Raw genomic sequence first — 27885 nt, 5'->3', positions numbered from 1 at the left:
ATTTCTTCGTCCGCTCGTCTTTGGTCCAGCATCAGCTTTTCCTTCGTCTCTTCTCCAAACATCGCAATCATGGCTGATCTCCCCGAGCTTCCTGCTCCCCACTCGGAGCTGGCCAGATACATCTCCGAGCACCCAGACAAGTCAATGATCGAGATCTTGGAGCCGTACCGCAAGTATGAGGCCAACCTGCGATCCGTCTATGCTCAGGATCGCCAGAACCCCATCCTTGAGGATCCCCATCTCAATGTCCTGCCGCTCTTTACCAATGACACCCAAGTCATCACCACCCGAGCCAGGAACCTCGAGGCTGAGACCGAAGAGGAGAAGTCCAAGTACATCATGGCTCTCCCAGACGACAAGCGCCGTCCTCATGGTTCCCCTGCGACCGTCGCCAATGTGACCGAGTTCCAGAAGAACTTCAACGTCTTCTCTGAATCATCCCTGGTCGACTTGGACTGGAGCAATGTTGTGGCTGCTGGCTCTTCGGTCGTCAACTGTCTTCTCCCTGTTCCCAAGGAATTCAACACCACCAAGCGCAAGCTCCGCGAGTATTACCATGAGAAGTTCTGTCCTGCTTCGGATGTCGATCTCTTCCTCTATGGGCTCACCCACGAGCAAGCTATTGATAAGATCAAGACGATCGAGCAAGCCATTCGAGATGCCCTTCTCAACGAAGTCACTGTGGTGAGGACCAAGTATGCCATCACCATTGCCAGTCAATACCCCGTGCGACACGTTCAGGTAAATGATCCACCTTCCCCTCTTCAAAACCATCAGCTCTGACACTATTTGAGATTGTCCTGCGAGTCTACAAGTCCGTCAGTGAAATCCTGACGGGTTTCGATATTGACGCCGCTGGCGGCGCCTATGATGGCAACCAGGTCTATGTAACTCCCAGAGCACTGGGCAGCTTCATCACCCAGGTCAACCATGTTGACCTTACTCGTCGAAGTCCTTCCTACGAGAATCGCCTCTCCAAGTATTCTCACCGAAACTTTGAGGTCTACTGGCCCGATCTTGATCGATCTCGCGTTGATCCGACCATCTTCGAGAGAAGCTTCCAAAGGACGCTGGGCTTGGCCCGTCTGCTTGTCCTTGAGAGACTGCCAACAACATCCGCCCGAGAAACATATCTCAACAAGAGACGCGAGGAGCGTGGCCGACCTCAGGTGTACAAGGGTCGAAATATTCTCTTTGGAAATATCAAAGACCACCACGAGGATGAGATTGCTGATTGGCTCTCTGAGGAGGATGTTTCCAACTACCATACCTTCACCGTTCCTTATGGTCAACATTTCAATGCAAAGCGCATTGAGAAGCTCTGCTACACGCGTGATCTCCTCCTCAATGCGGAGTGGAACCAGCCCGATGACAGAGAGGTCTACCTGCATCGTCACCCGGCATTCTTTGGCCGCGTCCAGGATGTGGTCGAAGATTGCTGTGGCTTCTGCCCCAAACCAGTCACTCCCGAGGAAAAAGAAGTTGCGGAGAAAGAGGCTGAGATTTACATCAAAGGCGAGGTTACTTTCCTTATTGATGACCCTGGCCGACAGCAGATCGGTTCTTTCAACCCCCTGACAGAGCAGGACTGGACTGATATGGCTTATGTTGGAAACACGGCCAGACTTTGTCAGTCCATCGTTGATGGAGATGTCGATGATGTCTTGAACTGGCTCAGCCAAGAGGACTCTGACCCCAACAAGCGAGACTACACCGGTCGATCGCCGCTCCATCTCGCCGTCATGACTTCGACCCCAGAGGTTGTCAAATGTCTCGTTGATCACGGCTCTCGTATTACAGCACGCTTGGCCGATGGAAAGACTGCTCTGCACCTGGCTGCTTCCCGAGGAAACCTGGAAATGATCAAGATCTTGATGGAGAAGAGCATCGAGAACGAAGAGGCTGAGGAGGAGCGCCAGGACAGAAAGCGCCAGGCAGCCAAGAGAGGCGACTCTGATGGCAAAGACGAGGCGTCAAAGGAGACCCACGAGGCCGAAGTTTCCGACAAATCGGATGAAGAGTCTGATGGTGAGCTTATTGACGCAGAGACAACCGACGCAGATACAGTATCTATGGTGACTGGATCCTTCGTCAACGTCGAAAAGGAGAAGGAAACCGACGACGATCTGGTTCCCGACGAGCAGGAGGATGAGCCTGACTACTATCAGATTGATGTCTTGGCTTGGGATGTCCCATGCTCACCCCTTCATCTTGCCATTTCAGAAGGTCATGAGGATGCTGTCAAGCTCCTCTGCGATGTAAGTTGAGAAACATCCAATATTCGCGAAGCACGAAATAACCTTCTATTAGTATGGTGCCGATTCTATTCTGCCAGTCAAGTTCATCAACAAGAACAACGACTCCGATACGGGCGCCATCTTGACCTTGGCCCTGGCGTTGTCGCTGCCCACTGGCAAAGCCAAGTCGATGGCTGAGCTCCTTTTGAAACTTGGGGCCGTCTCCTCCCAGGCCGACTCGAACGGATGCACTGCCTTCCACAGGTACATCGAGTCTGGGCAAAGGGACCTCATCGATACACTGCTTGACACGGACAAAACGGGCGTCAAGACAGCCATCAACCACTTGGTTTTTGCTAGCAATTACTGGAACCCGGAGGCAATTGCCCCGATTCACAGCGCTATTGAGACCGGTGACACCATCTTGGTGCTGAAGCTTCTCAACAACGGCGCCTTGGCTCAGATCGACTTTGAGACTTGGTTGAAGGCGGCCAAGGTTTCGCCATCGCACTCCGGTAGACTGGGGAAACTGGAAGAAAACCAGAGGAAGTTTAAGGAGTCAACAGAGCAACCCTTACTCGCAGCCATCCGCTCTGGCAACGCTGAAGTGGCAATCCAACTTCTGGAGAATGGCGCCAATCCCAACGCATTGCCCGGAAGCACCGAAAGCCTCATCTTCGACGAGTACAGACGCACCTGGAACAAGGGACGTTCAGCTCTTGATCTGGTCCGTACATCACTGAAAGGCCTCCGAAAGTACACCAGCAAGAAACGCCGAGTGGTAAAGCCTACGGAGCCGGCTGGCACGGCGGAGTTTCTGGAAAAGTTCAAGCCAGGTACCTACTCACACTGGATAGTCTCTGAGCAAATCGAAGAGGCAAAGCGGACATTCAAGGTTGCAAAGGAGAGGTATGAAAAGGACATCAAGCGGCAGAAGCGTGCAGAACTCAAGGGAGAAGCCGAGAAACAGGGGGCTATCAACGAAGTTATTGCCAGCTTTGAGGCTATCGAGAAAGCTCTCCTCAGCCGAGATGCAAAGACCTTTGATGAGCTTCACCCCGATATCAAGACTGAATCGGATACCAGCCGTCGTCCATCTCGCGAAGAAGAAGCAGAAGACAAACCTGCGAAGCCTTATGAGTTTCACTTTTCATTCCAACATGACAGCGAGATGACAGAGACAAGAAGGGATGGCTATATCGAGCTGTAAGTATTGCCGAATCTTTGCGTTCCTTCTTCTAACCGATTACAGGATGAATGCTGCGTGGTCAGGAGATGTCGAACGGATCAAGTCTCTTACTCTCCAAGCTTGGGGCCCTGAACAAGACCAACCGCCCTTGGTGGCCGCGGTCGCGGACAATGATGGCAACACTCCATTCTCAGTGGCCTTCCTCCGAGGCCATCATGATGTTGCCCGGGCTCTACTTGAGATTGTCAAGGTACAGTGGTCTCCGCCAGAGAAGGAAAAGGTTCGCTTCAAGATGGAAGCTCGCGAGGAAGACGAGTACTCAGATGAGTGCTCGGATGAAGAATCCAACGATTCCGGTGACGAGCCCCGTATTGTATCCGAGAAGGTGCAGCAAAAGTTCACCATTGACGATATTGGTCATGTCTCCATGCAAGTCAAATCCCACACCAAGCCGGTCGACTACATCTGCTGGAATGTTCCTAGCTGGTACATGGAGAACGGTAATGCTACCAGTCCCCGTCACACCAATCGCTATCGTCGCCAAGAAGGTCTTTTTACGCAGGTCCTGGAGAGAGATGATGTCGCAGGACTCAAGGCTCTTCTGGACATGGCACAACACTATGCTGGAGAGAAGTTTGAAGGAGGCGAGGGAGATGAGGACGACCATGTTGGCAGCTTCACCTTCCCCCAGTTTGACTTCAACTATGCAGTGGAGCATGGAAAGACTCAGATGCTTGCGTTGATCATCAAGCGAACGGGTGCAGGAATTCCCCTTGATCATCTGGTCAAGAAGAGCGGCGTTGAGCTGAAGCAAAAGCCGCGATACTACCAGGGACTCACAGTCTATGGCAAGAAGAGGTATGCGATTTTCGATTTGGTGGCCGTGGGTGTTTGATACTAATCCATGGCGCAGGAAGGACTGGGCGACGGCTGGTCGCAACATGGTGGTTAGGACATCAGGCCAGAAGTCGCCGCTACTTCTGCATGCCGCTTTGGTTGGCAATCTGGAGAGTGTCGAGTTCTTCCTTGGAGACGCCCCTCACAGACTATACAGCGAGTTTGGCAAGTCAAAGGCTGCTCGAGAAGACTCTCGACTGAAGCACCTCAAGGAGAGCCCAGGTGGCTTTGATCGGGCCATCTCAAAGTGGCTTGGAGCCGACAGTAAGTGCGTTGACCAAGGTTGGAATACAGGGTGCTGACTGGTGCTGCAGACGATTTCGTGATTCACTGCGCAGTCACGGCTTTCCCTTCATTACACGCAATCGAACTCCTAGAGTATCTTGTCGAGGCTTGCCCAGGATGTCTTGAGAAGAAGAACTCGGATGGCGAGACACCGCTTCTGGTTGCCTGCCGCCTTGGACGCACCGATTTTGTCAAGATTCTGTTGGGGGCCAATGCCGACCAGTCTTCCCGCAACTCAAAGGGCCAAAACATCATTCACGCAGCGTTGGAGGACACCCCCAAGGCTGGACAGCTTCGCAAGATGTTGGACCTCTTTGACCCAACCCTCCGCAGTCACCTGTTCTTGCAGCGAAACAACTTCAACGAGAACGGCAACACACCTCTGCACGCCTGGGTGTCACAAGCCTCTGGAGTTCAGTCCGACGATGATAATGTGTATAATCGGCGCAGGAACAGGTACTATTACAGAAACACCACCAAGCCCTACGATGATCAAGAGAAGGACGCGGTTGAGATGCTCAAGCTTTTGCTCGAGTACTCCAAGGGCGAGGAGCTAGAGATGCTCAACGCTGCGGGCGAGACGTGCCTTCACACTACCATCATGCACGACATGATATCGCTGGCTCGTGTCATTGTGGAGTTCAAGCCTCGATTGCTGTACCGGGAGAATGCTGTTGGCCGAACACCTGCTGAACTCGCCCATGACCGACTCACTGAGCAGAAGTTCAAGAAGCCTGACAACATCAAGCAGGATAAGCACGACTGTGCTACTTATCTCATAAACAAGAAGAAGGAGGAGTTTGCCGCTCGCGTCAACCCTGAAGCTCATACGGCCGAGCAAAGAAAGGAGCTGCTCACGGGTCTGGGGCTCAGCAACACTTACAGCGCGGTCGAGTTCACCCAAATCATGCGCTCCATGGGCGAGAGCAACAAGAAGCGTAAGAGAGACGAAAAGAATCTCAGTGGCAGTGTTGCCAAGGTTGTTGTATGGGATCTCTGCCTCACCGCGATGGAGAAGCACCCCGAGCGTCGCCGCCTTGTGAGTCTGAATGAGGCCAACGACGTGGCCAAGAGGCTGGGTGAGAAGTACTCGGCATCGAGGTACTTTAGCATCCAAGCCAAGGCGGAGTCTGAAGATGGCGAGGAACAAGAGGATCAGGCAGTTGACTTTGCTACATCTCGAGCTCGTGGGGCCTCATCCTGGGTCACGGAGAAGGAAATGAGGGGGCATGAGACTGATGAGGGCAAGAAGGAGGAGGATGAGCAGGATGATGATGACAGTGATCTCGAGAGTGTCCTATCGCGCGGCAGCTACTGCGCGAATTGCCGCGAGTATCATCAATAGATTTGAGCTCAAGGGAAGGCTTTTGTTTGGCCAGGTTGATGGAGGAATTGGTTGATTGTGGCAGTTGTAGATCTGAGACGAGCAAATTGACAAAGACATGAATGGCAATTTCAAAGATGATGGGCAATATCGCGAATGTATGATGAACTGTTGATAGAAAATGCATCTTTTGTTTCTTTCATAGCTAGATTTAATACTATTTGCTCGATCCTTTGGAGCGATTGACAGGAGATGGTCCCAACCGACTGGGGAGATAGATATCATGCTTTAAAACCAGTGGAACGCCTATGTGATTGCATCTTGTCCCTCAATTGATCATATCATTAACAGAGGGGTCGTCATGTGCCTCTGTGCCCTCTTACGACACATAGACAACGGCCTGAGGTGCACCGTCGCCCCAGATACCAACAACAGCCATGACGAAGCCCAGAGAAGAGAGCGCCGTCCGAGCGATGTAGCTTCGCGCAAGGGTCTCGACCTCGGCTCTCACCTCCTCGCCGTTGACGTCGTCAATGTCCTCCTCGCTAGCGGGCTCGCTGTGGCTGTCGCCGAGGACCTCGTAACTGGCTTCCATCTTGGCGCGGGACGACTGTCGAGGTGCAGCGGGAGCGGCTTGTCGGGGCGCGGGGGATGGGAGAAGGGCGGGAGCAACGGAGGAGAGGGTGGCGAAGAGAGCCGTGTAGAGAAGGTAGGGATGTCGGGCGGAGCGCGGGGCGAGGAAGAAGCTGATGAGGAAGGGTGCCGAGGCGAGCGAGGTGAGGGCTAGGACGGGAGCCTTGAGGGCATCGTTAAGGATGGTAAGGCCCTGGGAAGCCGAGGAGGAGGAGGGGAGACGGAGGAGCGAGGGGAGGGCGAGGGTCGAGATGGAGTAGGAGACGCCCTAGAGATGGATGTTAGCGAGCTGAGCTTGCGATGCGATGACATGGATGGAATGCGATAACGGCCCAAAGCATTGTAGCAAGAGTTGAAAATCTGCGGCAACGTTGTCTTTGAGACAAGTTTGCAATGGGATCAGAGCTTTAGGTTCAGATACGCGAACCAGGGCAAGGATGTTTCTTAGAGCTTGGTATGATATCACTTGATACCCAAGTCCGAGCAGAGGGAGAGCACGTACCGTCAGCAAGCCGAGCGAAACGGTGCCGACAAACTTGAGGAGCGAAACGCCCGTCGCGGTCATGGCTGAGAAGATTGATTCAAAAACTCGGTCGATGGTGTTTCAATGATTTGAGATTAAAAAAAGGTTGACGTTGAAAGAAGAGGAGGGGGAGAAGGAACCGTGCGAACCGACGTCGGGATGAGGTGATGAGATCAGTGACGACGGGATGAGAGCCCGGAAACATGACATCCCAACCCAACCCAATCCTTTCCTTCCCCCGGCTTGCCGGGAGCGGGAAGCAGAAGCTGTGATTGGCTGCGGCGGACATGAAGAGCCGGGGCTATCACCGCTGTGTGGCGCAAGCTGCGGGGTGATGTGGCTGGTGAAGCTCGACAAAGCCATAAGAACGCGTCTGGCGCTTCTGCGTCTAGAATGTGGGGCCCTATCGCTTAAACACGAACCAAAACCACATCCAGTCGCGTTTTTCTCTGCAATTTTCTTCCTCTCCTTCAACAACTTCAACTTCCCAAACCTCCAAAAACGCCCATACCAGTCTTTTGTAAGTCACCCAATTGCTATTTCTTTTCCTTTTTTTCAATCTCGCATGATGAGCTCCTTTTTTTCAAACCCTCCTCAAGCTTTAGGAAGAGCCGTCTGAGACTGCCCTCGAAACATGCACTTGCCAGCTAAGCTCCTGACAATGGCCGGTTCACCTCCTGTCCTGCTGTGCGCCGCTCCTCTCGGGGAGTGCGCTGCACGCGGGACGCCTTGGTGAGCTGGTCGTCGGTGAGCCTGGTGGGTGCGTCGGGGGTGGTGGTGCTTATAAATTGGGTTTCTGAAGTTTCGAGATCTTGTCTCTTTGTTCTTCTAGGCCGATACATGGACGAACGAAGTGCTAACCAACAATAATAGGACTCTTATCGAGACGAAAGACGTGGCAAATGGGTTCGGGTGTTTATCATTGTTGTTGATCAGCAAGACGTAGCTTGCTGTCGTAACTCGTCCATTCATGCATGATCCTTTTAGTCTAGATACCTAATGTTGCCATGTGTTCCGTTCACCATCATGATGCTCCCATTATTCTCTTGAATCGGCTCACAACAATGTTCCAAAACGTTAAAGGTCACTGTCGCTCTCATCCACCACCATGGCTCGCCGGCCACGGATCGCCCGTCTCGTAGTAACATCGTCCTCCGACTCCTCCACAGCCGATCTTCCGCCAGCTTTCTTCTTAACAAGCTCACCCAGCTCTGGGATGTCTTCGCTTTCCTGTGTGGCCGAGAATCGTGTTGGTACAAAGAAAGGCTTCGCCGTTTCGTCCGTTCCAGGCGGCTGTGATGCGCCTGTCGAGGTTGGTGATGTGGGAGCTTCCCTCAAGCTCGATATCGGATGGTTGTCGGACACGATGAAATCAACCAAATCTTCGCCGTCATCAGAGCCATCCGTCTCCATCAGATCACTATCTCGATCGCAATCGTCGCCAACCTCATCGCTGTTGATCCCACCGGTCTTGCGTTGAGTCTTCCGCTTCCCCTTCCCTCGAGGCTTGCTGCCTTTCTTCGGCCGTCCACGACCACGGGGTGCCGCCTCTTCTTCTTCCTCTTCATCTTCGTCCTCCTCGTCTGACATCCCATCGTCCACCATAGAACCAAGAACGTAGGATTCTGGCTCCAAAACGGGAGATAGTCTTCTCCTCTTGGCTTGAGGCTGCGCCTTTGAAGGAGGTTGTCTGTTCGCCTTCTTTTTAGCTGGTGCCGCTGGTTTTGCTGGCTTCGCTCTTGCGGGCGGTCTCTCTTCCTGTGGTTCATCATCAGATCCAGCAAATGCAGGTACTGGGATCTCCAAGTAGTCGCTCGTATCCACGGAACGGCAAGGCAGCACCATGCTTTCTGGGTCAGTCCCCATCTTCTTCCACATCTCAACACAGCGTTTTGTGCGAGTTCCATGCTTAAGTTTGAAAACTGGCCGCAATTGCCGCTGTAACTCCGGATAGGCTGTCATGCTTGGTATTGCCGTTTCCTCCACGACGGTATGATTGAAGGGCAGGTCACGATACGCCCGGTTGAGCTCCTTAAGCTCCTCATCGTTAAGCAGAACCCTGCTCTGGTCTGGCACTTGAACGATGTCACTAAGTTCCGGGTTTTGTCGTGTCTTTGTTTGCTTCGCTTTACCGCCAATCTTCAACATGCTCGCCACACTTTGGAAACCCGTCTCCACTCCATCAGGCATGTGGAACTTCTTTGGGGGTTTCTTCTTTCCAGCCGGAACTCGACGTTTCTTGGGCTCTGGTAGTGACGTATCTTGGGTGTTTTCGACGGGGATGTCAACGTGTCGCTTGTCGACCTCTGGTCGGATGGCCCTAGGAACAATCCGTGTCGAGAGATCAAAGCGAAAGTTGAAGCGGCTTCCCTCGCAAATGAGGGTTTGCATCTTCTCGTAGTTGTCCTTGGATTTGGCGAACTGGTCTTCCTCCTTTCCACGCATCAGGAGCAACACGATATTGCCCGCCCGCTTTCGACCTGTTCGGCCCATTCGCTGCAGCATTCGAATTGGCGACGCTGAAGAATCATAGCAGACAATGAGATCAACCTGGCCAATGTCGAGTCCTTCCTCACCGATAGATGTCGCGACGAGGACGTTGAATTCTCCTCGCTTGAACCTTTCAATCGCAGCGATCTGCTGGGCTTGCTTCATGCCTTCTCCTCGTTTGCCGTCAGCTTGCCCAACGAAGACGCTAGCTTTGATGAGCGGCCGATGGGTGTTCAGCATGCGCACGATTTCCTCCGCCGAGTCACGGTACTCGCTGAAGACAATCACCCGTGTTGCAGAGCCCTCTCCCTTATCCATGAAGTGGTTCAGCACGCAATCCGCCAAGGCAGTGAGCTTGGGATGGCCCACGAAGCCATCTGTGCGTAGCCACTTGGAGATTCTGTCCATCATCTCCTGGAAGTTGGAGTCTTGGATAAGTTGGCGCTTGTACTTGGACCCTTTCTCCCCCTTGCCTTCCTGCTCACTGCGCAAGTCGACGAGGTTGTCGTAAAACGGTTTGATTCCGTGAAAGTTGAGCAACTTTATAGAGTGCGCGATGCTTGTGAGAACGTTGAAGACGGCTCGCATCATATGTTGAACTCCCTGGTTTGCGTGCCTCCCGCGTGATGCAAACCATTCCTTCTGAGATTGCATCAGGCCATAAGCTGTAATAGCCATGGGATTCCGTCCGAACCAAATATTTTGTGATGTCAATTTGTCGGTTAAAGGCTTCAGAGCCTTGGTGAATAACTCGCTAACAAGACACATCTCGTCAGATGGGTCAAGAACAACCTGCTCGATATTTCTCTGGTGGACATATTGGCGGATATCGATTGAATCCTCGGTACGAATCTCGCAATGGGAAATTCCAAGGTTATCAATGACCTCCTGTACCGTCTCGATCTTTGATCCAGGTGTGGCAGTCAGCGCCAGCACGCGGAAACTGTTGGAGAAACGACGGATGAGTTTCGTGACCTTGGCATAAGCATATTCTCCAACTGCTCGGTGTGCTTCGTCAATGACTAGCAAAGCGATCTGCTTTGGATCCGCATAACCGTGGGAAATGTCATTCAGAAGAGTCTGGGGAGTCATGAAGAACACCCGTCGCGCCTCCCACTCGTCAACACGCAGAGCTGGAGGGATATCTCCCGTCAAAAGAGTCGTCTCTGAACGAGGGATTCCAGCGATGTTGTAGCAAGCATCAACCTGTTGTGCCACGAGGGGTTTCGTAGGGGCAACAAAGACAAGCTTGGCGGTCTTCGTCCACCGGTAAAAGTTCAGCATAACGGTTGCCGCAATGAAGGTTTTTCCTAGACCAGTTGGTAGAGCCACCAATGTGTTGTTGAAAAGACTATTCTTGACGATGCTGAACTGATAGTCGCGGATGGCGCCTAGGTTTGTGGGGTAAACCCAGGTTTTCATGGCCTCCTCGTCTATCGCATGATGAGTCCGCGCCTCTGGGGGAAGATCGGCACGGAATACGCGTGCAGTTGCTGGCTGTGATGGTCTTGGGCCATCACTCGATATCGAGCCACCGAAGAGGGTCGTCTGACGCCAATTTCCTGAGCTCGTCCTGCTAAATCCTGACCGTACAGCCTGAGGCGCTGAGATTGTCGCAGAAGCGGGTGGCCTTGACTGGGGTGGCTCTGGAGATGAGAAGGCATCTGATGGAAGATCCTCCAATTCCAAGGCCGCTACGGCTGCTGGATCCTGCTGGCTGGTCGGCTTGGAGCCTTGGGGCGCCGAGTTCTGTATGATTCTTGTAGCGCCTTGTCCGCCAATAGAGGATGAGACCTGTTCAAGAGCCGTGATGAAGTCCTCGTCGGCAATATCGTCGTCGAATTCGTCACTGTCCATGGTGAAAGCAACGCCGCAGCAGCGGCTATCCAGAATTTATAGCAGAATACAGGAGCTCAAAGCATCATGGACTGCGAGGTAGTCCAATTGTACCACCTCATTCACTGTTGACAGAAATATTGACAGTTGATGGTTGGTGAAGATCAAGGCAGGAACGCGTCGCACTAGCTACCAAGCCTACCAAGCCACGCCAAGGCGAGAAGAGAGAAACGCGAGGTCACGTGCAGGGACTGGCAGACATCAATGCAGAGGTCATTCCCTCCATCAAAGCCTGCCGTGCCCAACAATACCTACCCAACAAGGGGTGCATGAATTAGGAAATTTCTTGCATAAAGAGCGCTAGAATCACGGACAATCTGAAGGGCTCTTAAAGGAAATTTTATCAAAGAACAAGGGATTATTCACTCATTTGGCAAGCTCATGTAAACGCACCGTGTTCGCGGGCGAACGTTTCACTGACTCATATCGGGTGCTAGTCCCAATCAGGTATATTACTGCAAGGCTGCCTGCTTGCCTGGGAACCTTCACCTCTGCACCAGTGGGGCTTTGCAAAACGTCACATCGACCCCCAGAAGAACCTTTGCGTTCTGGCATCCTTTTCAACGAAACTCTACTCACTCAACTACAAACTCGCATTCCCACGTGAGAAGAACCAGCGCTCCGCTACTTCTCGCGTTCCGGAAGTGCGACAGCGACCACAAGGCGATTGATTTGCCGTCGTTCCTTCCCCCTCAAGCTCGACCCTCACACGACTCTCCTCTCACCGAGAGACGCCTCGCCTCGCCCACAACAGCGGCGACAGCGACAGCGACCAGTCCTATTTCTGATCGCCTCTCCACTGCGAAAGAGTCTCGCCGACTTGAGCACAAACCACCACACATCGCCTCGCTCGATATTGCGCTCTCGACTTCAACCACGGGCTCGATCATCTCGAACGTCATCGCTTGATCTCTGTTCGACTCGTCGAAAGCTTCGCGCAACATCAACCTCCAAAACAAAACCCAAGAAAAAAGACCACCAAAGAACCACAAAAAAACAACCTTAAAAAATCTACTACAAAAAAACAACCTACCGTCACCGCATCCCTTACCAAGCCTATTACCATGGCGCCCCGAGGCCGTCAGACCACTACAGCGCGGAATGCGACCCGCAAGGCGAGCGCTGCGTCAAGAGGTGGCATCTCTAAGCGTAAGGCTGGTGGTCGCATGGATGGCGATGGTGACTTGGACATGGACAGCGCCGGTCGACGCTCGAAGCGGCCTGCAAATGCAGACTCGAAGCCCACCAGGTCTAGTACCCGGCTCTCGACCACAAACCCACGTGGCGCTTCGCGGAACGCTCAGAACGTCCTGAAGCATCTGAGCAATGGCTCAGCTTCGTCTCTTGCCTCTCGCATTTCTAGCGTATCTTCCGGCAGAGGCCCCAAGACACGGTCACAGGACATGACTGGTCTCAAGATGGTGCGAGTTGGTGGCTTGAAGGAGAGCAAGGCTGCGAGCAACCCCGGTGGCGGGCTCAACGATCTTCTCGGCTTCCTGGAGCGCAAAGCTTCATCACTCCGCACCGGATCAAAGCGAAAGGTCGCAATCAGAAAGGTATGTTTATCATTGACGGAGCATCAGGTGCGGACTACACGACGCGACAACGCGAGACTTTGGAAGTCATATGTCGATTTCAATGCGATCTGAATGCGATTTAAATGCGATTCACGCTAGATGATTACACCCACCCGCACCTTGGCTCATCACCTTCGACATTCCCTGCTAACTCAGTGTAGAGCCACTATGTCGGCGACTACGTCTACGTAGGAGCGACCGAGGAGGACGTGGAGGAACTAATCAAGCTCAACACCTTCACCTTTGCCGGCGCACAACTGGAGGTCATCCGCGTGGATGAAATACCCGATCGCGGCAGCAGAGTCGAATCCAAGGAAACCCAAGAGCTTCGAGCCAAGCTCCAGGAAATTCTCAGCCAGAGATACATTGGCGCGAGCAAGTTGCTAAAGCTCGACGCCCTTGCTGCGGATCCAATCCTCGTCGCCCTGGGCATGTTCGACACCCGTGAGCGAGCTCTCAAGACGCTCAAAGGACTCATGGCTATCTGCGACGGACTCTTTAAGACAGAGAAGGATAAGCGCGATGCCATCGAGAGCATCAGCCTCGCCAACAACAACATCGACGACGTCGCTCAGGTAGAGGTGGTGGCTACAACATTCCCGCACCTCAAGAACCTCGACATGAGTGGCAACCAGGTGGCCAACATGCAAGCTTTCCAGCCATTCAAGGGAAAGTTCAAGCACCTCGAGACCATCTACGTTACGGGCAACCCTATCGAGATGGCAGACCCCACCTTCGTAGCCACTCTCCTTGAGTGGTTCCCCAAGCTGCAAATCATCAACGGCAACCAGCTGCGCACACCCGAACAAATTGCTGAAAAGGAGGCCGCCTCAAGACCCAAGCCGATCCCTCAGAACGGCCCTGACTTCCGAGATGTCGGAGGCGTTGGCGAGAACTTTCTCCTGGAGTTCTTTGCCTGCTATGACAATGACCGGCCTGCCCTGGCATCTCGATTCTACGACGAGGACAGCCAGTTCTCTGTCTCCATCAGCACCCACTCAGCCCGGGACCCCGACGCACCTGCTCCTATGCCATGGGGGTCATACATCAAGCTTTCCCGAAACTTGACCAAGATCAACCACCAAAACGCCCGTGTGCAGCGATTGTTCCGAGGTGCCAACAGCATCCAAGATGCCTGGAAGACCCTCCCACTCACCCGACATCCCGATATCAAGCAGGAGTTGACCAAGTACATCATGGATTGCCATCCTCTGCAGGGTCTTGCGGATCCCAGTGGTCAGAGCCCTGGAGGCGTTGACGGTCTCATCATTACGGTACATGGCGAGTTTGAGGAGCAGGATCCAGGCACCAACGTGACTGGGAAGCGCAGCTTCTCCCGTGTCTTCGTTCTTGGACCTGCCAAGCCGGGTAGGGGAGTCATCCGTGTGGTCAGTGATATGCTGTCTCTTAGAGCGTACAGCGCGCTTCCCAACGTCTTTGCGGCTCCCACTCCCCCTCCTGCCGCGGTCGACCAGCACCAGGCGATGATCGTCGAGCTTTCAAAGCAAACCGGCATGACACCTCAGTACTCGGAGATGTGTCTCACCCAGGTCAACTGGGAATTCGATAAGGCTTTGGTGATTTTCAACGAGAAGAAGGTATGTGATTTCTTTTTTTATCGGCTTGTCGTAGCGATAAGCTAACCAGATTCAGGCTCAACTTCCACCAGAGGCATTTGCCACGATGGCCAGCTCATAGGTTGACAGCCAATGCGTGATGGCTCTAGACATGCCTATGCCCATGCAGGGACTCTACCAGGCGATGCAGTATTAAGCTTTCAATGACTTTGGGGGGTGATGAAAAGGCATTATATCAATGAGGAGATGGGCAACAGCCCACCTACAGCGATGATTTGGAGTTTGGGGCATTTACGGACAAGCATTAGATGGAAGGCCAGCAGAATGGTCTGGTGTGGCCTGGAAGTGGTATAGGAGGCAATGATTTCAATCAGGAGGAAATTGAGACTCGAGGTTGCGGGACTTTGTGCTCGCCTTGTATAAGTGATCAATAAGGGTGTAACAAAAAGAATGGACATATGGTACCACAAGTAATGTTGTTGGGTGAGACAGATGATTTAACTGCCGTGAATGGACATGCACATGTCTCAACATATGATGCATGACTGAGACAGGTCCAGTTATCCAACAGATATATTGACTTTGTCCTTTGTAATGTGCCGCTACAGGGTTTTTGCCAGTCTTGTTGGTAAGACGCTGGCTGAGGCATTCATCTGGTCAAGACAGCACGGCAGTCGTGTGATCTTCAACAACTGCCGATGATGTGACAGGCCAGTGTGTTGGGATTGGCCCAGAAACCTCTACTCGTGGGAAATTGAGGGGCGGGAGCGGGATGTGATGATGCTCTGCATGCGAGTTGGAGAAGAGGCCAATCAGCAGCATTCCACACCATCCTGTGTGAAGCTTCTGAAGAGCCGCGCGCTCTGCTGTCACATTTGGACCTTGGCGACCTCGAAAGCCGGTTTAAGGGTGGCCTCGCCGCCAAAGTGGCCGCATATTCTCTAGGGTAGATGCGAGGGAACTAAACACGTGTGACATCTATAAGTGAGATGTTGGCGCTTAGATGCATGGCAAACTGTATTGGCTGGAAGTCGAGTATTCCACATCAAAAAAAGGCGTGAAAATCTAGTTGCTGACATTGTCTATGCGTGGCGCGATGGTTCAACAAGCGTTTCCCACGATTTCACGTTGAGGGTTTCGACCGCAGAAACGCATGACGAACTTGGCTGGTTGCTGTTACCTCACATCTGGAAACGGCGACGATCACCATTTGCAGCAGGCAAATCGGGAAATATCAGTTCACAAATCATGTTTTAGCTCATATAGAAAAAAGCCCGGTGTTGGAGATCCAGTGTAGAGCGGCCGATCAGGCATAGTGGTACGTAACAGGAGACGGGTAGTGACAATTAATTGATCCAGCGCAAGGTAAACACTACCAAGTGAAACTGTACTTGAGGATGGTAAACAACGTCACTAGTTGGCGATAACAGCACGTCATGTTTCTCGTATATATAAATTGATCATCATGAATAGATGAAGGACTCTGAAATGACACAACCCGATATTCTGGTTGACGCGGGTCTGTCAAGTGGCCGGCCGACCTGCCGAGAAGAGCCCCAGATGACAGCTCCTATCAGAACCAACGACGCTGCAGATGGTGTGCGTTAGCGAGAGCACACGCCTGAGATGGCGAGATCTCAACGAGACCGGAAGCACGTGGAAGGACTTTGGAAAAGCCCCCCGTCGTGATTATGATGGAGCGATCTCTGTTGGAAGGGCAATGAGGATCGACACGGAGTGGGTGGCCCCCGCCCAGCGAACCTTCATCCCGCGAAATGCAATCAATGTCAACGTCTCTGGTAGACTCTATTTGCGTCTGTCCATCTCGCAGACGAGTTCGAGGAGCGGAGAATAAAACCAGCTCACTCAATAAGAGCATCAGGTCGCTGTTCAACCCTGGTCACCTCCAGGGGTCAGGGATTCAGGTGGGCGTTATGGCGCGTTTCATCTGGAGGCGGCTGGGTGGGGATGGGACCGCGGTGCCTGGGAGGACTGGGGTGCTTGTCGAATTGGTTGGTGGGAATCCTCTCAGCAGAGTGGGAGTCGAGTAGAATCCATGGCGCCTCTCTCACCATGAGGGTATCACTCAGCGAGCGCGAGTTCGCGCTGTCGAGTGACCGAGTTCGCCAGGTCGCATGGAGCAGGGAACGCACCCGGGGTCTGGTCCTCACAATTTCTCATGCCAATCCAGTCCAATCTCGCTCGGCCGGTGAGAGTCGGGCGGTAGGCTATACGGGGAGCTACTTATGCATGGGGATTCTAGCTGTGTGAGGTGCGGAACGTGTCGCGCGTCTCGTCGCGGGGGGAAGCGTATCAGGTAGAGGGCGATGTGAGGGAGAGCGACGTTGGTTACGTACGCGAGCTCAAGCGGGCTCAATCAACACGAGAAGATAGAGAAGCCTGAGGATTCTCGTATCTGTCGACGGGCATCCGTGGCATGTAAGTCGATGCGAGGGAATGGGGAAGAGATGCTGCGAGGGGGGTCTGGGCGCTCAGAGATTTCCATGCATTGCTGGCCTCTCTTATGCAGAGGGCGCTATCCGAAATGCAAATGCCAGAATCACAGAGGAGCCGTCCAGCCTGTGGCCGTGCTCAGAATCTCATTACCACCGGGTGGTACTGGGCATTTGTACGCTACGTATATGGATGATACAATACCCCAAGTGCTACGAAAAAGGTGACGAGCCTCCAGGGTTTGAGTGGCTGCTTGGTTGCTCGCCCCCTCCCCTATTTTAATCTCTTGATGCCCAGGATGGAAGAACGGGCCTCAATGCCCGGAGCCTTGTCCTGGGTGAGGTGCTCTCTGCCAGGGTCCGTGGGGCCGCGCCGCCCCCCTGATCGGAGGCCTGGAGGCCCTGAATGCCCTGAAGGTCCTGAAGAAATGCTCCATGCCACCAATCGGCAGCCTGCATAGGCCGCCGGGACCCTTGCAGCTGGGCGTCATGGAACGTTTGGCGCGGGGCCGGAATTGGCCAATTAGGGGCCTCCGCCCCTGGGTGAGACGTCCAGCCTCTGAGGAAGGACCCACCGTCCCTGCTGTTCTCGCATTTCGTATCGTCCATCACTCGCTGTTGGCGCTGGCGTCTCACCTCACTCACTCCGCCTCGTCCATGCTCTCTCTCAACTCCATACTAAGCTGCTACGCCCAGGTCAAAGCTCACGATAATGGCTGGCTGGCCGGCTTCAACAGCGTCGCTGTTTCTGTTGGCTTGCCGAATCACAGGCGTTTCTGTCCTTAGCACCGAAAAGCAAATTTGCCCTGGCTCGTGTGTTGCACTGAGGCTTGCCCAGTGGCTGTTTGCAGCATCCAAACCAGGATCCCACGAGCTTCAACCCCTGTTCGTTTGTGTCTCTCGATCCATGGATCGTCTGCTGAGGCCCTGTCTTTGCTCGTCTCTCTGACTCCGCCTCTGACAAGCCCCCGTCTAGACTCTCCACTACCTGTTCGTGCCAAACCGGTCGTCCTCCTGTCCTGCATCGTTCCTCTCTTTCTCCCTCTCGTTCTGGCCTGCTCTGCTTTTCGCGCTTGTTTCTGCCGCACACCCATTCCAGACCTCGCAACACCGTCTGGCACGAGAGCGTCGAGGTTTATTGCCCATCGCTGGATTCCCTCCTTTTCCCACGTAGCGCGAATTCACACGCCCGAGTGCATTCCCCTGCCACTTCTGTTTCGCCTACCTGCCCAGGGGCATACCGAACAAACGTACGACCAACAGCCACCCACCTCCCGCAACCTGTGGCCCCCGACTCGAACCTCACTTCTTCCCCTTCGACGACGGCGACGACGATCTGCTCCTATCCAAGGCAGAAATTGTGATCTCTTCACGTCGAACTATTCTCTTTACCAATACTCGCACCTGTGGTGTTGAGACTTCAGCCACCGTTCCACTCCTTTCGACGCCCGCTGTCTGTCCGCTGCATTCGGCCAGCTCTCCCCAGCTTTCGCCTCACCATATCGCCACGTCTGCTAGCTGCAACTTTGTCTGCTTGCGACTGACCTTGTTCATTCCCTACCCGCGAAGCCTTCTATTCGACCCGACCCCGCGTCCCGTTCCTTTGGCGCGACCTGTTGCTTCTCGTCTTGATCACCGAAGTCGAACTTCGACACCCAAACCGACGATTTCATCACCACTGGCCCGTGGCCAAATCGCTGCAACGACTCAATCCGCGACGCGAATCTCATCCGAGCGAATTATCGAAACCGCCATGCCATCGCAAGTCTACTAACTTAATCACGAGGTTGTAATTTGACTGGGAATTTCCGCTGCGATGAGTTTACCGAAGCCACCGTCGCCTCTGACGGGGGCGTGCTCTGTCATTCATGACAACACACTTTATGTTTATACGCAAAATGCGTTCATGTCTCTGCCCCTAGAGAAGGACGCAGAATGGAAGAAGTTGGCGACTGGAGAGAAGGTCTCCGGCGGAGTTTGTGTTGGTACTGACTCTGGTCTCTTCGTCGTTGGTGGTACCGGCGGCTCAGACTCATATACCGGCCTGCAGAAGTTCACGTACGGGGATAAGAAGTGGTCGACCATTACTCTCTCAAGCCCGGTCACGAAAAATCTCCAACATCATGGCGCGGCTTATCTCAAAAGCACCGACCGAATCTTTGTCTACGCAGGCACGAAGGATGGAAGTGAAACAGCAACGAGTGAGGGTTGGGTTATTGGCGCTTCAGAGCCACACACGATCCTCGCCGCAGGACCAACTGTATCGGCTCTCAACCCTATTCTTCTCCCCTGGTCCGACACCGATGTTTGCTTTGTTGGCGGCAGCGACTCGAACACCGCCGTCTCCTGGTATAACCCCGATGCTGGCTGGCGACTATCCGGAACCACCCTCTCCGAGCCCATTCCGAGTTCGATGAGGGCTGTTCTTGTACCCGGTGATGATGGATCTATCAGCCTCTACGTTTTTGATCTTACCGCGAGCCCCAACAAGGTCCGCCGTCACCTGGTCTGGACTGCCGACAACCAACCCGTAACCCTCTCGGAGGCTTTGACGAAGCGCGATGCAACTGGAAGCGACTGGCCAGCGTACAACGCAACATTGGCGCCGAAGGAAGCGCGCAGCAACGACTATACAGTTGCCCAGGATAGCAACGGGAAGATCGTTTTCGTTGGCGGCAGTGACAAGCTGCCCGTCGCCATGTTCGACGGAAAGGAAAACGCTTGGATGGATTCTGTCAAGGTCTTGGGCTCTGAGCCACAGAAGCTCCTGGCTGAAACGACCTCATCCAAGACCTCCTCTGCTACTAAGACCTCTACCTCCACCAAGTCGACTTCCACCAAGTCATCTTCGACCGTTTCCTCCACGAGCACGGAATCATTTACCACGGACTCATCGACTTTTTTCACCTCAACTGCCACTGCGACAGACAGTTCGACTGCCTCTTGGACTCTCTCAGAGTCTAGCACCGCATCCTCGACTGATATTGTCCCCGTCGGTGGCGCAACTAAGAGTGGTGATTCTGGTCTTAGCTCCAGTGCTATTTTGGGTATCACATTGGGAACGATTCTTGGATTCCTGGCCGCGCTTATTGTTATCCTCCTGCTGTTGCGTCGTCGCAAGAAGACTCGCCAACCTTCACCGGAAGCTGCTCATGCTCGACACAACTACCCTCCCGATGAGAAGGACCCGATGGCTTTTGGTAACGGCCAGCTTTCGCCAAACTCTGCCCACTTCCGCGGTCACAACCCTCAGCTGTCTCAGGAGTCATACTCATCCATGGCTATCCTGATGGGCCGAGCTGGAAAGAACAAGACGAGCATCACCCGAAAGCCCAGCAGTGGCACTAACCGAAGCTCTGTTGGTTCCCTGCACAAGCAGCTGAAGGCCACAATCAGCAAGCCAATCCTACAGGAAATGCAACACCCGGTTCTGCAAGGTCAGGACACCAGAGGTGTTGCTTTCGACCCAACTGTTGCGGAACCTCGCCCTCGCAACGGACCTCTTGAGACGCAAGACGGCATGCGAAGAAGCTCCGGCTGGAACCGATACTGGTCAGGCGGCAGTGCCCTCCAGATTCTCGGCTTCGGTGGTCCTAAGAGGAACACTGTCGGATCTGATAGCGAATCTCACTACTCAGATTCGATTGCAGCCCGCAACCCCCGTGTTACGCAGGACTCTGCCACTGTACCCCCATTGAACTTTGACTTCCGCCCTGAGATGAACCGCGTCAACTCTGGAAGCCCTGTGGTGGCAGAATACAGCAAGATCCCCTTTAGAGATGGAGTAGCTGGTAAGATTGAGCGCCCTACCTCAAAGGCGTCTTCAGGCTACTCTAGTGGTATCCCTGAGAGTATCAACGAAACTTGGGATCCCGACTATAAGGCGAAGCCCTGGGGCACAGATAGAGCGCCCAGCAGCGTCTATAACCCGAGCTTCTACTTTGGAACACCTCTGTCGCCGAGTGTTCCTCCCCTCCCCGCAACCCTCCATCTGGTGTGAGCACACAACCTCAGCTCGCTATGGCATCGACATCGTCAGATATGAGCTGGCTGAATCTCGGTGACCGACGAGTCTAAGGACTTGGAGCCTCGACGAACCATTATGAAGCGTCTAGGTTCTTAATGCTCCCCTAATGAGGCACCGATATACCCCATGATGTTCTGACGCAAGCATCTCCTTCTCAAACATATGCAAAAGTCTTTACAAACCGCGGATGGATCTGTTTTACTCGCAAGGAGCGGTTCTCGGCGAACAAGATTCGCCCTTGGCGCATCTCGCGCTCTGTCACTCTTTTCTCCTTTCACATCTCCGTGCACGTACATACGAGGACGCGCACTCAAACACACTCACTGCTCCTCATGGACCCAGCGTCTATCGGGAGGAGCCATCTCTTTTCTCCTTTTTGATAAAGCATCGCATGAATCGGCGTCGGCACCTCACTGCTCGACCTAATCTGTCTCATATTCCTTTTTCTTTTGCCCGACGTTTTCGCTTTCCCTGTACATTCTAGACGCGGACCCGGGACTGGTCGTCTTTTTTTATATCTTCCCTTCTGTCGATCGTTGTTGTTCTTATGATACCACCTCCTGTTGTATGTAATTGGCTAGAGTAGCAAAAGGGGAGGATGAAGTCAGCGGGGGGGATGTAGACGGAGATGTGAAATGGAGAAAAAGAAGTGACGGGTGGTAAGGGTGTTGATAGTTGTTGTGGAGGATGAGGAGGAGGGGACGTGGTTGCTGGCCGAGGTTGAGCGGCGGCAACTATTTTGTTATGTCTGTATGTGATGGAGAGTAACGCTGAAGCGGGGGCTGCAAAGCCGGAACTTCACCCAATAAAACGATGTTAAAATCACTTTTGAAGCTGTTGAAGTTGTTGAGTTGTGTTGCTAGCAACATGTCTTGACTCGTGATGTGTATATGATGTAAGTAGCATTCATCCATGAATCAGTCCCCAGCTCATTCAATGCATCTTGGCCCACACTTTTCCTACCTTCGGTCCCGTCCGTGGTCTATCAGATCAGACTTTCGTCAAGCTGCGGGCCGGGCCTTTTCTTTGTCCTGTTTGGGAGCACGTGTCTGCATCGTGAGCACGTGCTGATTGATCGGCCAAAGAAGATGGATGGGAAGAGTTGAAGGGGATTGGTGCGTTGAGGTAGGGTAGAGTTTAGTTCCTACCTTCTTTATTATCCGAAGAAGGATGTAGATATGTGGCAGTCTCGTTCTAGCAAGATGACTGCTCTATGTTGAACTGTTGATATCCATATGGATACCTATTTTGAGATGCAAGGAGCAGGCGAAGGTACAGAGTTCTGAGAGTGGTGATATGCCTGGGCAAACCCCCCTTTAAGTTCAGTTCATAGGGCACCCTCACATGATTACAAGCAACTCGGTTGAATCAAGCAGCCAAGCTCCAGTATTCTCAATCATGAATCAATCTTCTCGTTTGTTGGAGTGCAATTCATGGTTACACAAATGTTGCCAGTATTCAACGATTCCCCACCCAAAGGTCGGCTGAAGCGCCAGAGACATACAGAACGAATGGAAGATTTCTGGAAAAAATCAGGTGCTTTTCTGCAGGTCGACAGGCCAGACCAACGTTTGTTGGCCTTGGACCCTGAGCCTCACCCCGGGTTTGTGCAGCGCGGCGTGGGGGGAAGAGACGCCCCGAGCGGGTGAGATGGAGCAACGCCCGGATGGTGGGGTGGCCCTCGGTGAGTGTTTTGGGTAACTTGGCTCACGATGAACGCGGGAAGGGCGACTTTTTGCCGCTGTCAGGACATTTTTGACAAGCGAGCTTGTTGAAGCACGGACTAGAGGGTTTTCTAGATGGCGTTGGGTAAAAAGAGAACTTTGTTCTTTGACTGGGAGGACGGTGTAAGTTGGTTGCTCAACGGTTGTGAGTAGGCTTGTAGTTGAAGGACTATGTATGCGAGGTTAGACAAAGGGGGTTACTGCTGGATACTATGTAATTTAGCCAAGCAAGTGGAAACTCGGTAGCACCCAATACCTTCTGGGACTCGTCGTCGTGTACCTCTTAGTCAAGAGAATCGGAGACGGAAATGGTCCCGGAGAGAAACAACTCCATCCAAGCACGTAAAGCGAAAGAGCCCCGAAGCTTGGCGTGTTAGTGCGGAACCCTCCAAAGGAAGCGAGGAGCGGTAGCGTCTTAGGGGTCGTCCGTGTGTCGCCCGGGCTATCGGTAAACGGGACGGCGGCGGTTGGGTTTTTGAAAAATTTCTCATGTCTAGTCCAACAAGGAAGGGTCCAGAGACGTTGGTTAATATTGGGTTCGTCAGTGAGCTAGAAAGATGGAGCTCAAGATGCAGCAGATGGATGTTTGGCCTCTCCCTCCTTGCAGGGTTGCAGGCAATATCACCCACACGCCGGCGAATTTCTCCGTTTGGGACCAGACCTCGTACAGCACGGCACGGCTGAGGTGGATGGTCCCTGAAAGAGCAGCGCCCCTGCAGAGTAGTTGCTAGTCGAGGGACCGGTGATCGGTCGGAAGAAACCGTGGTGCATATTATGCTGAGCTGAGGTGTAAAGGTGAATCCGCGGACCGTGAATGGACGGACGACGACGGGGCAGGCGAACAGTGTTGGATGCGTCGGGGAATCAGGCGGGCGGTCCACTCGAATGCCGAATTCGATGAGGTGCCTCACTAGGACCCAGAGCCGGATACCTCCCGAGAGGGACCAAGCCCACTTGTCTAGCAGATGCGAGTGAGGGTTGGGGAGTTTCTAGGAGAGAGAGAGCATGGATCGGGGGTATCATGTGATGGCGGTGTCGATGAGGTTGACGTTGGGTGGTACAGCCTCGAACTTGGATATTAGTCAACTGAACTGTGAAATACAAATGGGGGGCCAGCCTGCATGCATGTGAGAGATGATAATGCCAAGATGTCATCGATTTCCTAAGAAAAGCTTCAACTGAATCATCCCCACGGCGGCCAACTCTCTTGGACGAGTCAACGCAACGGCCAACAGCAACAAGGAATTCCGAGAGATTTCTTTGGATCAAGCCACGAGCGCCCCCCGGGGGGCCTGATCTCGTTGCAACCAAGAGCGATTCGGGCCTAGGCGTGGACGCATGGGCCAGAGGTTGCCCACCACTGAGCGCTCAGGAAAGCCCAGCAGCAAGTGCAATGAATCTCGGGACAAGGGGACATCCCACGCGGGCGGCAGCCACAAGCCCAGTTTAACAGCATCGTGCAGAGCTCCTCGGTATGGGAATCAAGGAGGAGGGAGGTCACAGCCTGGAAGGCATACACGACAGACAGCCATCCATTACACTGATGCGACCCTTGATGCTCCTGTTGTCTAGCCCAAAGGCTAAACAGTAGCAGCTGGACCACCCCTCCTCAACAGAGATGACGACTCCCACACAGATGGAATCTCTGTAGAGCACCGCGTGAGCCGTGCTCGTGAAAGGCCCTTGCTCTGTACCGTACTGTACTCGAGGCATTGCGACGAGGTTCTAGGCCAAAAGGACCAACCAGGGTTTGCCATGCTCCTCCTGTCCGCCCATCCATCCATCCCATCCCATCCCATGGAGTCCTTGGAGATCCCCAGCTGACAATGTCCTGCAGGAGATGGAAATGGATCCATTCACCTAAACTGCCAAGTACCGGTACCTTATCCTCCTCCCCTGCAACCTGCTCACTGCGACCCTTGGGCGCAACTGAACGTTCTGCGTTTCTGTGTTCCATGCACCCAAAAGAACCAGGCTAGCGCTTCCATCTCTTCACTTTAGGCGTCGCCCAACTCTACCTTCTCTCCACCCAGTAAACCCCACCCTCACCTGCGCAAACTCCACTCTTCGGACAAAAAGTCTCTCTACATGTTCCCATCCCCATTGCAAGCCCATTTTCTTTAGTTGCTCCAGGTAGTCTACTAACTGGGTAAGAGAGACCACCCAGTCCTCTGCTCGCTTCTCGGCCCACCAACCACCCTCAGCCGCCTTCGCCTTTCATCCTCCTCGTTCGCCCGCTCCACGAACCACTTCTCATCACCCACCAACCGCTGTCGACAATCGTCCTCGCCAGCCTGCGACCCAGGCTTCTCTCTTCCCTCTCCCTCGGCTTTGGTTGAGGCCAGTTTCAAGACCTTCAAACGCCGTGACTTTCATCTTGTCACAAGGTCGTCGCCCTTCGTTTTTTTTTTTCTCTCCTCTCCCGCTATTGCCAGATATTCCCGGTGCATGTGCACTGCCGATCGACCGGCTTCGTCCCCCGACTTGATCGCCTGCATCGCGAGCTCTCGTGAATATCTCTCTTGCTCCGAATCGACTTCTATTTCGCTTCGCTCTTCATCGCTGAGCAGCCCCCGACTATCGATTCCAAAAATTTCCGCTTTTGGTGCCGTTGACACAATTTCCACGTTCGCAGCCCCGATTCGTGCTGCCCGCCTATTATTCGCTCTCGAGTATCGATCGCACTCTCGCTTGCTCAACCCCCCTCGACGCTCGTCGTCGCCTCGGTCATGATGAGTTCGGCGGCGTGGGACGGACAGGACCAGGCCATGACCTCGACTACCGATGAGGAGTTTCACCAGTTCATCAACATGGCCAGCCTGGGAGATGGCATGCACTTCGACTTCCAAGGCTTCCCCGATGGTTCAGCACAGGGCCTCATGAACCAGCCGCGCGACGCTCCCGACACAATCATGACCGACACTGAGAACCCGGGCCTCATGTCTGTCGCCAATTCAATGCCCATGTCGACGTCAACCGGCCAGCCCACCATTCCCGCCCACATGATGACACCCGCCAGCGATCCCATCTCCAACATTGATGCCCAGATCCAATATCTGCAACAGCAAAAGTTTCAACAACAGCAGCGCCAGCTGCAGGAGCAACAGGCCGCCTTCTTCCACAGCCATAACCACTCTGTGCCTCCCACACCGCAAAGTCTTGAGATGCCCAACAGCGGTCAGTTCTACTCTCAGGCTGAACAGGTTTCGCAATCGGGCGTCTACGACAGAGGATATCAACGCATGAAGGACCAGCAAGATGTACGTGCTCCTCTCACTCTGGAGCTGAAGTATACTATGGCTCTTTTGCGCTCTTTGCTAACAATCACCAGCAGATGGCCTTCACACCACTTGTCTCTCCCGCAGTTACCCCTCTCGATCCTGGCTTTCCTATGAGCGACAGCTTCGTCGCCCAGAACCCCTACTTCAGCCCTCTCACATCGCCAGCGCTTATCCCACAGAATGATCACTCCGCCATCTACAATACAAACTCTCCGATTGAGATGGACCCTGAAAACCCGGCCCGCCCCGTTTCATCTGTTATGGATTTGTCAAAGAAGACGAGAAGGAAGGCAGCTGCCAAATCAAGCCGGAAGGGGAGTGTCCGGAGCTCACCCATTGTGAAACCGCAACGTCAAAAGATAAGACCTAGCCCGGCTATTGTCTCCCAGGTTCTTAATGAGGTGGATGAGAGTAACGGTGCTTTCCTCCCCATGCCCGCGACGTCGACCGAGACCTCAGCAGAAGAAAACTCATCAGTGTCTCCCGAGGCCCTTACAGACATGCCCCCGCCTCCGATCCCCAACAGGAGATCAACAAGTAAATCTCCCTACATTCAAGCACAAATGGGAAATCAGCAGACTCCGATCTCGGCCCCTGTGGACTCTCATCCGGCCCCAGCGACCCCAGCCTCGCTCATGAAGCTGCCGGCATCCAAGGCACACAAGCAAGCTGCTGGCCACCACGAACCTGCTGTCTCTGAGCACATTGAATCGCTTGAGTTGCCGGAATCGGTATCTGGTGGCAAGACGCCCGCCCCAGTTGCCTCACGTGTCTCTATCCAATCTCCCATTGTAGAGTCTAATCTTGGCAAGGGCTCTGGTTTCCAACCCTTGCCATCCCCTGTGTTCCCGAAGCCTTCGGGGCCGGCTTCCGCGAGTGCCAGTCCTCAGCTGGCCCCAGGTTCGACAGGCCCCTCCGCAAGGAAAACTCCGCAACTCGCGCCCCGGTCAAGCAGGAAACGTTCAACAGGCTCGGTGCATGTATCTCCCGCGTTATTGCCAAGGATTTCTCCCAGTATCAAGCCCCTGCTTCCTGGCACGCCTGGTATGACGTCTGCGGAGAGTGCTGCTTCACAACTGCTCATGTCAAAGTCCAACTACCAGAATATTCTTGAGGGCAACAAGGTGCCGGGTGTGTCTTATCCAAGCGAGCTGTCGACAAATCTCACATCCAAGCGGACGTCACATAAGATTGCTGAACAGGGCCGTCGTAACCGAATAAATTCAGCCTTGCAGATTATGGCAGGACTTCTACCTGGTGGTGACAAGGGCAGCGCTGGAGAGGAAGTGGATAAGAAGGAAGGGAAGCAGGCTAATGCCCAGAACAGCAAGGCCAGCGTCGTCGAGAATGCCATTGTGCATCTGAAGAACCTCGAGCAAGAGAATGTGGACCTGAAGAAGGAGGTGGAGGAACTAAAAAAGCAACTCGAAGGGTTGAAAGGAACCGAGAGCAAGGAATGACAAAAACGACGACAGAAGAGCACATGTACTTGTGCTCACGACTTCAATGGGCTTCAAGCGAATCAAAAGTCTTGATTGGGACGGAGATAATATCGCATCTTGGTCGGGTCTGATTGCATTTCAAGTTTTTCGGGTGGCAGCGGTTCTTTATTGTTATTCATGTTGTTGTTTTGCTGGTGAAGCGGACTGATAGACGGGCGGCTCTGGGCCACACCACACGGGGCGGTAGATATTGGGACCTAGCTTGGATATTACGATGCCGGTAGGAGTTGGAAGGTGACCAGGTGGTCGTCTCTTGGGACTGGAAAGGCA

General features: G+C 53.6%; 7 protein-coding genes across 7 annotated transcripts; 5 read left to right on the top strand and 2 right to left on the bottom strand.

The window, feature by feature from the left end:
• Positions 1-69: 69 nt before the first annotated feature.
• Positions 70-5953, top strand: MRS44_000861 (uncharacterized protein; the record flags this gene model as incomplete). Its single annotated transcript, XM_046272015.2, has 6 exons — positions 70-741; positions 795-2258; positions 2311-3443; positions 3490-4284; positions 4340-4587; positions 4638-5953. The coding sequence occupies 6 exons, from the start codon at positions 70-72 to the stop codon at positions 5951-5953; spliced, it is 5628 nt and encodes a 1875-aa protein (XP_046138758.2).
• A 358-nt stretch (positions 5954-6311) lies between these two features.
• Positions 6312-7130, bottom strand: MRS44_000860 (uncharacterized protein; the record flags this gene model as incomplete). Its single annotated transcript, XM_046275002.2, has 2 exons — positions 6312-6833; positions 7068-7130. The coding sequence occupies 2 exons, from the start codon at positions 7128-7130 to the stop codon at positions 6312-6314; spliced, it is 585 nt and encodes a 194-aa protein (XP_046138757.1).
• Positions 7131-8165: 1035 nt separating this feature from the next.
• Positions 8166-11435, bottom strand: MRS44_000859 (uncharacterized protein; the record flags this gene model as incomplete). The annotated part of the gene is made up of 1 exon (XM_046267537.2): positions 8166-11435. The coding sequence occupies one exon, from the start codon at positions 11433-11435 to the stop codon at positions 8166-8168; it is 3270 nt and encodes a 1089-aa protein (XP_046138756.2).
• Positions 11436-12538: 1103 nt separating this feature from the next.
• On the top strand, positions 12539-14749 carry MRS44_000858 (uncharacterized protein; the record flags this gene model as incomplete). Its single annotated transcript, XM_046278214.2, has 3 exons — positions 12539-13030; positions 13213-14649; positions 14705-14749. The coding sequence occupies 3 exons, from the start codon at positions 12539-12541 to the stop codon at positions 14747-14749; spliced, it is 1974 nt and encodes a 657-aa protein (XP_046138755.1).
• A 3044-nt stretch (positions 14750-17793) lies between these two features.
• MRS44_000857 (uncharacterized protein) lies at positions 17794-18855 on the top strand (the record flags this gene model as incomplete). The annotated part of the gene is made up of 2 exons (XM_065624218.1): positions 17794-17966; positions 18345-18855. 2 exons carry the CDS (start codon positions 17794-17796, stop codon positions 18853-18855), a joined length of 684 nt encoding a protein of 227 aa, XP_065479923.1.
• Positions 18856-18897: 42 nt separating this feature from the next.
• On the top strand, positions 18898-21081 carry MRS44_000856 (uncharacterized protein; the record flags this gene model as incomplete). Its single annotated transcript, XM_046267535.2, has 1 exon — positions 18898-21081. One exon carries the CDS (start codon positions 18898-18900, stop codon positions 21079-21081), a length of 2184 nt encoding a protein of 727 aa, XP_046138753.2.
• Positions 21082-25564: 4483 nt separating this feature from the next.
• MRS44_000855 (uncharacterized protein) lies at positions 25565-27573 on the top strand (the record flags this gene model as incomplete). Its single annotated transcript, XM_065624217.1, has 2 exons — positions 25565-26092; positions 26164-27573. 2 exons carry the CDS (start codon positions 25565-25567, stop codon positions 27571-27573), a joined length of 1938 nt encoding a protein of 645 aa, XP_065479922.1.
• Between the last annotated feature and the right edge of the window lie 312 nt (positions 27574-27885).

Source organism: Fusarium solani (assembly GCF_023522795.1).
Source record: "Fusarium solani strain SB1 chromosome Unknown bctg00000000, whole genome shotgun sequence".
Lineage (NCBI taxonomy): Eukaryota > Fungi > Ascomycota > Sordariomycetes > Hypocreales > Nectriaceae > Fusarium > Fusarium solani.
Note: the sequence above shows the minus strand (reverse complement) of the source record. Positions and strands in the feature narration are given on the sequence as shown.